The following is a 13282-nucleotide window of genomic DNA, read 5'->3' on the forward strand; positions in this document are numbered from 1 at the left end:
AAATATGAATTTAAAGCATGTCCCCTACACAGTGTTGGACTAAACCATCTGTGAAGGCAGAGATCACTAGTCTATGAAGTAGTTAGGTGACATCCAGAGCAGACAAGGGATGTGAGAGCCTCTCAAATTCCGAAGTCGGTACAGGGGTAAAGAGAAGTCTCAAAGGTATCAAAACAGCATCCACTGAAGCACGAGGATCTTCAGACGGAATCGGAAGCAGGAGTAATAAGCCTAATCATTACATCTATCTTGTCTACCCATTCATACACCCAGGGATAATCTGGAAGAATGGATCAGGAGTCAAGTCACACAAGGGCCATATCCAAACCTTTTTACAACTCTAACAGCTAAAAGATAGATCTGCACAAGGTTAAGACAGAGTGTAGCACTGGAATTTAAAAGAACAAAATTCCCATACGAAAATGGAAAAAAATGTCCAAAGTCAAATCCTACAAGGCAAGAATCTATCAAAAATATCTTCACTGGCCACTTAGCTATTCAACATCACACACGTCTCTTCCCTGTAGCAACGTAAAGCACAAATATCTCCTCCACACCAATACCCAAAAATTTCCAGTAAGCTTTCATTTCAGAAATAAAAACATCTCTAAGAAGCACATTTCTTTTCTTTTCTCTTTTTTTTCAAATGCTTACAAGGACAGTCTATTTACCCATGAGTTAGCTTTTTGTATTTCAAAAGCAATATCCAAGGACTGAGACTTGGTATACGTATAAAGAGAAATAAATGTTCTTCACAAGATCTACATTTTGGAACTCCAGATTAGACAGGTTGTTGTAAGAAACATTCTAAGCAACAAATAAAAAGCCCTGCATCTGAAACACACACACACACAAAATCTCATTTTTACCATCAGTAGTAACATCATGTCACATTTCTGCAGCCTTTTAGAATTTAGGAGGAACTTCATTTTACATTAATTTGCTAGTCTTTTACATGCAAGCAAGTGGTAGAGGATGCAAATAAATTTCTGGAAAGACCAGGACCTACTAAAAAAACAAACAAACAAACAACAACAACAACAACAACAAAAAAAAAAAAAACAGAAATCTAGAACAAAAACAAAAACTACTGGCTAATCATTATATATCAGAGGCTTTAAGCTTTCAGTTCATTACCTTTTTCAGCTCTACCAAGACTTCCTCCAGAAAGAAGGGTCCTTAATAGGTTGATCAAGATTGTCTGATACCAAGAAGCTTACCTTCACATCCTACAGCTCACTAGCATTTCTAGCTAAACTTGGGAGACCCAGACCACTGACTTCTGGGTCCCAAGAGTAATTCTTTCACTGAAATAACCTCGAAACAACCTCTGGCCAGAGGAAGGAGAGACAGCCCTGCCATTCTGACAATAAATTGCCTTTTGCCCAATAACTACTAGTCCTCAACTACTTCAATGCCTATTCCCCAACACACCAACTCCACTCCAGCTGAAACTTTAAGTGTCCCTTAAACTCTGTCCACTCAGACCTCCAACCACTGCTGTAGCAAGATCTGACAGTGTTCATGACTGTCTGGCTATTCTCAGTTCTCCCAGCCTGGCTCTCCAAGTTACAGATCAGGCTGGAAGAGAATGTTAGAATAATTCCCTTCTTGTAATTTTAAAAATACATAGGCAAACATATATGAAAATTTTTGTAGGTGGTAAGATGCAGGTGGTATATTCTGCCAACATCTAGAATCTGTATCATGAACAAACACTATTTTTATAACAAAACACAAGTTATTATGAAGTAGAAAGCAAAAAGTGTATATGCTTTTAAAATCTACATCTTTTGTGCCATTCTCACTTCACTGAACATCTTAGTATTTATCTTAGTACTTAATACTATCAGTATTAGGGTACTTCCTTATCTCCACCAGTATTTCTGAGGACATACATGAACATTCTTTTCCCACCCACCATACATTTGTATTTAAAAGCTGCTCACTAAGTATCTGGTGAGTGGACATGTGAAAACAAGCCACCAGAGGGTGCATAACCAGACTGGATTTAGAGTCAAAAGAACTGAATCCGAGCCCCAGCTATACTATTCATTGGCTCTGTAACTGTGGATAATGAGTCATTTTATCACCATATACTGCATTCTTATTTATAAATTAACAGTTTGAAGGAAACGATCCAGGTCCCTTCAGAATCTAAAGTCCTATACCTGTGATTCTTAACATAGAAGCTATTGTCACAATATAAGTAGGACCAGGAGATGGAGAAACAGACAACTCTTGGGCACTCTGCGATTCCAAAGCCTTCTTTCTCTGCCCCTCCCTGCATCTCCTTCTCTCCTCCCTATGTCTTTACCTTACCTGTGGCAACAGCCCCACGGCGCCTGTCACTGAGGGACAACAGTGCAGTCGGCCCTGCGAAGGCACACAGGCAGCCATAGGAATCAGACTCCAACGCTTCTGTTCCTCGTGTACAACGTGGCACAAAGGAGAGCTTATTCTGGGAGAAGGGGGATCTCTGACTCACAGAACATCTAAAGACTCTACACTAGATTTAAAAGAAAAGGACAGACTGGGAAATATTCTGGGAAAAATAAAGTCACGTGTAGCATGAGATTTTGGAAATACAGGAGGTATACCAGAAGACGCTCAACAATTTGAAACAATTCAGGGAAACTGGAAAGAAAGCAAGTTGGCTAACATGCGTCGCATGGAAAGCTTCTAACAAACTGATGATGAACAAGGATTTAGGGAATTCACAGAGAAAGGGCAAAAATCATTAGAGTCCATCAACTCTGGCCCCAGAATTTTAAAAAAGACTAAGTGTTTATACATTAAAAACAAGAAGAAAACAAATAAAAGTAGTGCCTAAAAATTATACTAGGTGAAATTACACTTTCTGGAAAGTACTGAAAGAGGTGATTAACCCCATTTTATAGGAGAAGAAATTGAGGCTTAAAGAGATTAAGAACTGGTCACAGAGTCCAAATCCATCAGGCAGCAGAGCCAGATCCAAAACTAAATTTCTTGACTTTTAAAGAGACTCTTGATCAACTAGGGAGTATCTGTCTCTCGGGTTCCAAATAAAAAAGGAAAATGGATATAGTTTTAGTTTATCTTCATGATCATGAATGGCAGCAAATTTAAGTAAAGGTATCTACCTACCTTCCTTCTTCCAGCACCTGGCTTTCATGCCTTCTAGAAGCCCCACCTGAGAGCAGCAGCCACTAGATTTTACTAAATGAAAATATCTGGTTTGGGGCACACCAGCAAAAACAGGAGTCATAGGGTCAGAAAGACCCAAGTACAAATCCCAGCCCTGGCATTTCCCAAGGGATCTTAGACACATTTTACTTCACAATCCCTGAGAAATCATTTCCTAACAGAACAGCCTCTCCCACAAGACCAATATAAAGACCAAATGAGTTCTTGTATTTGTTCACTTAATAGATATCTGAGTGTCAGAAAGTAAATGGCTAAGCCACAACCCGCTCATTCCCTTAGGAAATAGGATCCTCTTGCTGAAAATGAGAAAGGGACGCAGTCAAGTCTCCTCATAAATATACGAATGACAGGCCTCCTGGGAAACAAACATGGCACACGCTAGCATGTGAGCCCTCACCTACAGATGCTCAGGACAGGATGTCCCAGGTCTGTTTAAACGTGTGGATACAAGGGATAGGTCTCTGTAGGCAGCGTGTGACCAAGTACACCAATGGCCCATCTGTGGAAGGGATAAACGGCACAACCAGCTTAGCGACTGTGAGGTCAGACTGGACCACAGCCTATCCTGAGATGTTGAGAATGGCCCTGTGGAACTACGGTGGAGGTCCCAGACCTCTTACTGCTCACAGATCCCTTACTATTCGTTACCTTCCTACATCCTTGAAACTGTTAGGAAAGCTTGATATTAGGTGTGATAGGCCACTACTAAAATGGCTCCCAGAAATCTGGGCCTTCTTGCATTCACACCCTTGTGACCCTCCCCACACTGAGTAAGGCTGATTTGTGGAACCATTAGGATATGACAGGTAAGATGGAGTTTGTGTTTCAAGTCTAGGTCATAAAAGACACTGCTGCTTTCACTTTACCCTGTCTTACTCTCTCCCTTACTCTCACTGATGAGGCCATCTACTATGTTATAAAAAAGCCCCACAAAAAGAAAAACCACAAGCAAGGACCTCAGAGACACCTGCAACGTGAATGAGCTTGTCACGGGACCCACCACCAGCGGAGCCTGCAAGTACTGTGTGACACCTTGACTACAGTCTTGTGAGGACACAAATGAGCAGCCAGGGATGAGCCGCACCTGATTTCTGATCCACAGAAACCGGGAGAAATGATTCTTGCTTTAAGCTACTGTACTGTGCTATTGCAGTAGCACAGTATACTGTGGTTACACTGCAGTAGCTTAATTAATTTTAGGTAAGCTCTGATTCCTGAGTCTGATTTGACAAAGTAATTGTGTTATCTGAACCGTCTACTCTGTGCCAAGCCCTGTTTAAAGGTATATCAATTAAGTAGACATATTTCCTTGCCTTTATGGAGCTTCCATTCTAGTGAAAAGAAAGGAAAACAATATTCTAAGGAAAAGCCCTAGTATATTTGAAGGTACTGGTATGGAAAAAAGAAAGTACAGAGTGAGGTGAGGAGGAATGATTAGTGCAGGTTAAGAAAGATAGCCATGCCGATGCTCAAGGAAAAACCATTCCAGAAAAAGAAACTGTAACTTAAAGGGGCCAGGAGGGAAAAACATGCCCAGCATGAAGGAGAAAGAGCTCCACCAGTGTGAAGCATAGGAGCAGAGGGGAACAGAAAGTACAGTTGGAAGGGCTTGAATAATAAATATCAAGTCACTGGCTTTTATTCGGAGTGAATAGGAAGCCATCAGAGGGCTGACATGATCTGACTTGTGTTTAAAAGGATCACTGTGCCTGCTGTGTTGAGAACAGACTGCAGGAGAGCAAGGGGAAAGCTCCCAGAACTAACCGACTCCTAAGAAATATCAGCCCACTTATCAACCTCTGTAGCTAACCTGGCCCATCTCCATCCCAGCTCAATGCTTCTTGATGCAAAATAAAGAACTGGTTTTGCCCTTTGAAAAAACAAAAAAACTTTAAATTTCTAAATGGCAACCAGACCAAGGCAGAAAGCCATGTAAAGAACCATTATCCAGGGGCGCCTGGGTGGCTCTGTGGGGTAAGCCTCTGCCTTCAGCTCAGGTCATGATCTCAAGGTCCTGGGATTGAGTCTTGCTCGGGCTCTCTGCTCACCAGGGAGCGTGCTTCCCCCTCTCTCTCTCGGCCTGCCTCTCTGCCTACTTGTGATCTCTCTCTCCCAAATAAATAAATAAAATCTTTAAAAAAAAAAAAAAAAAAGAACCATTATCTACCTAGAAGAAGCAGGCTGAAAATAAGATCTTCATAAATCTAAGCTAAAGGAATTAAAGAAGCAAGAATCTCCACCAGCAAAGATTGCTCCCATCTCATACCTAAATATATTCAGGGTAACCTTCAGTAAATTAAAGCTCATGGAAATTGTCTTTTACTTTTATTATTTCAATTTACAAAACAATTAAGGACACTTTTAAAAAATTCCCTTTATTATCTATTCCATAAAGTACCAGTATTTTCCACAAACCATAAACTCTTCTAAGTTATCACAGCAAAAATTTGAACTACTTTGCATCTTCATCTGTGCTGGTTGGTTTAAGCTGCTGCCCAGGAGCGTGCAAAGCAAAGAGTTGGCCTCTGCTGCCCCCTAGTGAAACCATACTCTGCTATCTACATCATTCACAAAGTCTGAGATCAGGCAGGAAAGGCTTAGGGGAATACCACTGGAATTATTTTACCCCAACTCTAGAAAACAACAGTTGCACATATATAAACACATCTTTTTTTTTTTTTTTAAGTAACCTCTAGGCTCAACGTGGGGCTCTCACTGATGAACTTGAGATCAAGAGTGGCATACTCTACCAATTGAGCCAGCCAGGCACTCTCACCTTTTATAATTAAACTCCCAACAGTTACATATGAACAGTTATTTATAACTCATATCTTCCATCCAAAGACCTCTACTCTCCAAATAAAAGCACTTATAAAAAAGAGGAGTGGGGTGAGTGAGCCTGGGTGGCTCAGAGGGTGAAGCATCCAATGCTTGATCTCAGCTCAGGTCTTGACCTCAGGGTTGTGAGTTCAAGTGTTGCACTAGACTCCACACTGGGCGTGAGGCCTATTCTTAAAAATTAATTAATGGATTAATTAATTTGAAAAAAATTTTTAAAGAGGAATATCTAATGTATGCCTACTTTTCATTACCAAATATTTTTTATTTTCAAATGGGCATCATCTTGAGAAATGGAAAAGCTTGCTTTTATGAGTATCAAGCACTGCAAGCCCTAAAAACAATCATTTTTAAGTACACTATGTCACAGAATAAAGCTTGATAAAATTATATTCATATTCCTTGCCTCACCTGTCTCTAAATGAGACTGTCTCAGTCTCTAAATGAGATCACTTTGTTAAAAGGGGTGTGGATGGTTAAGGAAAAAAGACAAAATTTTTCTCAATACTACGGATCAAGAGAATTTTAGGTGAATAAATTAAAACAAAGTACTTCAAGAAAAGTACCGGAATCACCATTTCCACTCAGCTAAATCACATAAAGGAAAAAAAGATTCCTCAAACCTTAGCTATTTTGCCACAAAGCAATGAATTCATTTCTCTATATTCATAATATTACAGCTCACCTCCACAAGTAAACACTATCTGGCAACCCAGTTTTAATTACAGCATAAACACAGGATTTTAATTAGTTTCAAATTTTAATTTAGCCTTATTCAATTCAATTATCCAGTCTCATGGCCCAAGAAACTTTCTAATTATCTGTAAGCCCACTAATGGCAACTTTTAAACTGCAATTTCACTATTTCTCTTATTAAACTGCCCAAGAAAAAAAAAAGGATTGCATATCCTAAACATTCCCACTGACTACTCATCTAAAAGAGTCAATTCAAACATTTTTAATTGGTTACAAAGGATCAAAACAGACTTGTACTTTAAAAATTAATGACATTAGATATTACAATAGTTTTTCAAATTAGTATTTTCTCTTCAAATACAATAGTGATGTTGCTGTAGCTACCTTCATCTCCAGTCATTAGGACCAACCTTCATCTCCAGTCATTAGGACCAATTTAACCTTCACCTTGGTATGTTCGACTACATAAGATTTTCAACAACCTCTCTGGGAACCAAAAACCTTGAAATAATCCTCTCTGGTGAACTGTTTTCTGATGCAGAGAGATGTCCAATCATTTTCACAAAAGAAAAGTAATTGTAAAATACTATTTAAAAGTGTTCTATAGGGTGGCTCAGTCAGTTAAGCATCTGCCTCCGGCTCAGGTCATGATCTCGGGATCCTGGGATCAAGCCCCACGTCAGGCTCCCTGCTTCACGGGAAGCCTGCTTCTCCCTCTCCCTCTGCCCCTCCCCCTGCTTGTGTGCTCTCATGCTCTCGGACAAATAAATCAAATAAACAAATAAAAGTGTTCTATAAAGAAATGTATTTGCCCTATCTCCAAACCAAATGGCGAAACTAACAAGCCCGTGTGCCCCTGGAGCAGTATGCTCATGAGAAGCCACGCCCCACCTTATCCAGATTGCAAACGTGTGCACAGGTACATGTACGGATTCATACATACTATCCATTTACTGAAGAACATGAAATATTGGAGGAACATTCATTCCACCAACCACCACTCACGACTTCTGAGTCTCTCACTATGAAAGCTAACCCAAACAGGTGCCCATATAAGCATCAATGATACACCACCCACCTTTCCATAAAATGAAAAACAAGACCTCTGTTCTAACCAGGTCCAATTTCCTTAGACCCCATGAGAAGCTGAAATGTCACCAGTCTACAGGCAAGTCTGTCTGAAGGCATGATGACACCATATACAGAACCCACTTCTAACTCAACTGCTTATTCAAATTACATTGTTAATTGCAATGAAAACACTCTTGACCCCAAAGTACATAAATAGCTTTATCTTTCACTATTGTACTATCCTCTCTCTTGATGCTGGACACAAGAAATGTGCTAGACTACATTTTGATTATAGTCCATGTTTAATGGCCCACAAGGTAAATGTGACTCAAGCAATCAAACGTTATTAAGACTAAAAATGAATAGAAGGAGAGCTCTATTTGTTCTCAGGTGACAGGACGACATAAAAAACCTTCACATCAGCCAAAACATACAACAAAATTCACCAGATATGACCAAAATTTTTTTTCTTCAAAGTCATTCAAACACTATGGATTCAAAGAAATTTAAAATAACTACACACTGAAGAGATTTAATAGAGAAACAAGGGACAGGGTACACTTGGGGCTACCTGCTGAAAGGGACACAGGGCAAGCAGAAGGACAAGTCTGTTGGAGACGATACGTTCTGCTTGGAAGATGGTTTAAATCTTGGGTCTAAAGATCCTGCCATCTCTGGGAAACCATTCAGCACAAGTCGTGACTTAAAAATCGGAAGAAACTGTTGGACCAGGCAGAATAACATGTGGTGTCTCTTCCATCATCAAGTATCAATGTCTCACTGACAACCATGTTATAAATACTCATCCAGTTTCAATGAGAAAGTAAATGCTACAAGGTAAATCCAAAAAAACTGTCCATCTGTGGCAAATCATAATCACTCATAAACCTACTATGATTATTTATATTATTCCCAATTCTCAACCTTTACAAAGGTCAGTAAGATGAATATCTTTACTGAAATTTTACCCATCTCTTTTCTTAAGATCAGTGTTTCAATACTGAATGTGAGGTATGAGGAGGAAAGCTAAGGCTTTGGTTAATTGTTACCAAATGCTCTCCAGAAAGATGCTCATCAGTTACCATTCTATCAACAGCTTACTTTCCCAACTGCAATAGCAAAGAAATGAGTCAGCATACCTACCTGGCGGTTCTACCTGCTCTGTGAATATACGTGTTGGCATCCTCTGGACAATCAAACTGAAGAACCCAATTCACAGCTGGGAAATCTGTACATAAGGAATGTCAAGTTAAGAAATCAGTTTCAAGATCTACCATGCTGTACTACATTTTTTTTTTAAAGATTTTATTTATTTATTTATTTGAAAGAGAGAGAGAGGTTACACAAGCAGGGGTGGGGCAGAGGAGGGAAGAAGCAGACCCCCTGCTGAATACAGAGTTCAATGCAGGGCTGGATCCCAAGACCCTGAGATCATGACCCAAACCAAAGGCAGATGCTTAACCTACTGAACCACCCAGCTGACACACTGTTTTTATTTTACAAGATTATTTGCAGGGCTTTCCATCACATCAAACTCATCTGTGAATTTTATTAAAAATAAAATTCATTGCATGAACCAAGAGATAAACAATTCTCCTTTGATAGGAGTGTTTGAATATGAAGGTTACTTTGTATCTGACACAGAAGAGATAGCTTAGTGTCAGACAAATAATGAAATATCCTGATATTTAATTACCTAAAAGGACCCACTTCTCATGGGCTCCTGGTGAACTATAAAACTGAGTTCTCAATTTAAATGAAACTTTACATTCCTTGCTCTTCCCATCTCCATTCAAATTAATGATATCTTTCTAAGTCCCTTTTTCTCATTTCTCAGCAATAATTATTCTATACACATATTTGGCTACAGAAGTTTTCATTCATTTCCAGACACTGTGTTCTCAACTGTGTCTCTCTCTGTCAAATAAATAAAATCTTTTTTAAAAAATCTTAAAAAAAAAAAAAAGAACAGGACATGCACATAACAACTCAAATTTACCTCCCATGCTGCACCCTTACTGAAAAAGCTACAGGGAATGAGATTTTATTTACTTTTTATTTTATTTTTAAGCAATCTCTACACCCAGTGTGGGACACAAACCTACAACCGAAACACCAAGAGTCACATGCTACACCAATTGAGCCAGCCAGGCACCCCTACAGAATAGATTATAAATGTTTTAAAAGAGAATGAGAAAATAAATCAAGAAAGAGGAAGAGATCTGGATAGAAGAGTCCCAGGATGACAAATGTGTATGACGTTTACGGAGCAACAGTCCAGGTGAGAGCTGAAGACAGAGGCTGTAAGAGGGTCTCAAGGAAGAGAGAAACAGACTGCATCTGAACTGTTAGAAAAGCAAGCATGAGACATCTGCTAGGACAGTTGAGAAAGATCAGAACTGGGATCACAAACTAAGCAAATCTTAATTAACTATTAACTTAAAAACACAAATAGAAGATTGGAGACAACTGGTATACCACTTCCTCAGCAGACTATTACATAGCCCAAACAAGTTAAATACAAAATGCTGATTTTACCAAAGTCCTGGCATAATGATAAAGGCTAGAGAGCTTTAAAAATATGCATACTTAGCCTCAGCCTCCAGTCACACAGGAATAAATGCATATGATGTCTGAGATATGTTTTAAAATATTCCCAGACCAACAGGGAGATGGGAAGAAATAAGGGAATTATGAAAAAGATCGTCAGTAAAGCTGGGTAGTATATATGAAGATATACTGGATGTATCATTCATGTGTATATAAAATCTGTCACAGTCATTAACATAAAGTAACTGAAAAATTTACCACCTATTTATTCTCATGTTGTATTCACAAACTTCCTCTAATTTACTTCCGTACCCCATCCCGCCACCATAAAGCCACCAGCTGTAAAACAGTATCAGTGACTTCTTGAAAGCTGAAGTACATTAAGTATGTTTTTAAAATAAAACTATTTAGTGACAAAATGTGACTTCAAATATTCTTATTAAGTTGTAATATTTTATCAAGTTTCCAATTTTCGAAGAAACAGAGTAGTTTTTCCTCTTATCTTTAAACCTTTAATCCTCCTTTGATTTTGTGGGCTCCTCAGGATTCTAGGATTACTTTCATAAACAATAAGCACAAAAGGTGAAAACACATTTTTCATTGATAGAGCCTTAATTTAATTTACATGTTTTTCTAAGAGAAGAAGGACCAATTTTTTGAATGAAACTATGAATTCCCAAATCCATCCCTTTATAAGCAAATTCTATAAGACACGATTCCAGAATATTTTCTGCTAAGCTCTTACCCAGCCCCCTGGCAGCAATATCAGTAGCAAAGAGCACAGCGGCTCTCTTGCGGACAAATTCGTTGTAGACTTCCATCCTTCTCATCTGCTGCTGGCGGCCGTGCAGGGCAAGGATAGAGATGCCAGGACGGAGCCGGCAGAACACTCGGTACAGATACTGAACCTAAACATGAACAGGGAAAAGAGTTTGGTACTTCAGGACAGCAGCAGCACAGCAAGCTTATGAGATGAACAGCAAAAATGCTTTAAGGAGCACAAGTTTCACCAATTAAAAAATGCGGAGCAGAGAAGGGAAAATGCAGTCTTAGAGGTGAGGTCTTCAAGCACTTTTTGATCACATTATTTCCTATGAGAATTTATTTAAAAATATGCTCCCTTTACATTTTCAACTTGATAGTGGACATTTTTCCAAATGTAATTAGTTGCAAAAACTGTAATTTCTGGGGCACCTGGGTGGCTCAGTGGGTTAAGCCTCTACCTTCGGCTCAGGTCATGGTCTCAGAGTCCTGGGATCGAGCCCCACATGGGGCTCTCTGCTCAGCAGGGAGCCTGCTTCCCTTCCTCTCTTTCTCTGCCTGCCTCTCTGCCTACTTGTGATCTCTCTCTCTCTCTGTCAAATAAATAAATAAAATCTTTTAAAAAAAAAAAAAAACCTGTAATTTCTGATATATTATAAATGCTGAGAATTTATTTTTTTTTAAAGATTTTTTTTTTTATTTATTTGTTAGAGAGAGAGAGAGAGGAGAGAGAGATACAGAGCGCAAGCACAGGCAGACAGAGTGGCAGGCTAGAGGCAGAGGGAGAAGCAGGCTCCCTGCCGAGCAAGGAGCCCGATGTGGGACTCAATCCCAGGACGCTGGGATCATGACCTGAGCCAAAGGCAGCCGCTTAACCAACTGAGCCACCCAGGCATCCCTATAAATGCTGAGAATTTAAAATAAACTTCTTACACATGTATCAAATAGATTCTAAGTAGCAGAGCAATTTGATCCCCACAATCATTTTTAAAATATGAAAAAATAATAAAGGTCATGCCGTGTGAAAGAAGGCTCCTTCTCTATGAACTTCTCTATGAACCTAAAACTGCTACAAAAGAAGTAAGCCCTTGACAAAATTAGAGACAAAATAAACTCGAGAAAGAAATTTTGCATTTATTTTTCTCCTTGAACGTTTTTTTCTTTTTTAAAGACTTTATTTATTTATTTGACAGAGAGAGATCATAAGTAGGCAGAGAAGCAGGCAGAGAGAGAGGAGGAAGCAGGCTCCCTTCTGAGCAGAGAGCCCGATGTGGGGCTCGATCCCAGGACCGTGGGATCACGACCTGAGCCGAATATTCCATATTCGTCCAGAGGCAGAGGCTTTAACCCACTGAGCCACCCAGGCACCCCCTCCTTGAACTCTTACGTCAACTTTCTGACCCCACAGAATTTTAACTTAAGAATTTTATGCTTCAAAGTCTTTTGATTATATTAACAATATTCACAACTTTCTATGATAAAATAATGAATATCAGTTTTAATTTCTAATTCCCTATGGGCATAAAGCTATTAAAAATTCTCAGACTAAGCTATACTTCATTAGTATAAAACTGACCAGTACAAGAAATGTCAGAATTTGATATAAAGCCACTGGGTGGCTCAGTGGATTGAGTGTCTGCCTTCAGCTCAGGTCATGATCTCAGGATCATGGGATCAAGCCCTGTGTCAGGCTCCCTGCTCCATGGTGAGCCTGCTTCTCTTTCCTTCTGCACCCCTCACTTGCAAGTACTCTTTAAATAAAGAAATAAATATTTTTTTAAAAGCAAAACAAGAAGAACTAATTAACATAATAATTTTGTTATACAACATTGGATGTTATTACATCTCTTCTTATATGGAAGTAAATGGAGCTGTTAGCTTTATTTCTCTTTAGTTTACATATTAATAAATGAATACTACTAACTGGTAGATTGAGGCAGAGTACTGTGTTATTTTATTCCTATTTTCTCTTTCTAATATGAATGTTAAGAAAATGTCTTCATGAAAATAAAGAAAATGAACTAGAAGGAACCATGGTGCACTGATGGTAGGAATGCAAACTGGTGCAGTCACTAAGGAAAACAATATGAAGGTTCCTCAAAAAATTAAAAATAGGAATACTATATGACCCAGTAATTCCACTACGGGGTCTTTACCCGAAGTAAACAAAAATACTAAT

At 39.0% G+C, this 13282-nt stretch overlaps 1 protein-coding gene across 1 annotated transcript in view; it reads right to left on the reverse strand.

Moving 5' to 3' along the window:
• Positions 1 to 13282, reverse strand: part of DDX10 (DEAD-box helicase 10) — a 289033-nt gene that overhangs the window by 249991 nt on the left and 25760 nt on the right. Inside the window, exons 8-9 of the mRNA XM_059392880.1 lie at positions 11087 to 11249; positions 8935 to 9019 (exon numbers count right to left, since the gene is read on the reverse strand). Coding sequence (XP_059248863.1) covers positions 8935 to 9019; positions 11087 to 11249 — 248 coding nt within the window. The remainder of the gene's footprint in view (positions 1 to 8934; positions 9020 to 11086; positions 11250 to 13282) is intronic.

Source organism: Mustela nigripes, chromosome 1 (genome assembly GCF_022355385.1).
Source record: "Mustela nigripes isolate SB6536 chromosome 1, MUSNIG.SB6536, whole genome shotgun sequence".
Classification (NCBI taxonomy): Eukaryota; Metazoa; Chordata; class Mammalia; order Carnivora; family Mustelidae; genus Mustela; species Mustela nigripes.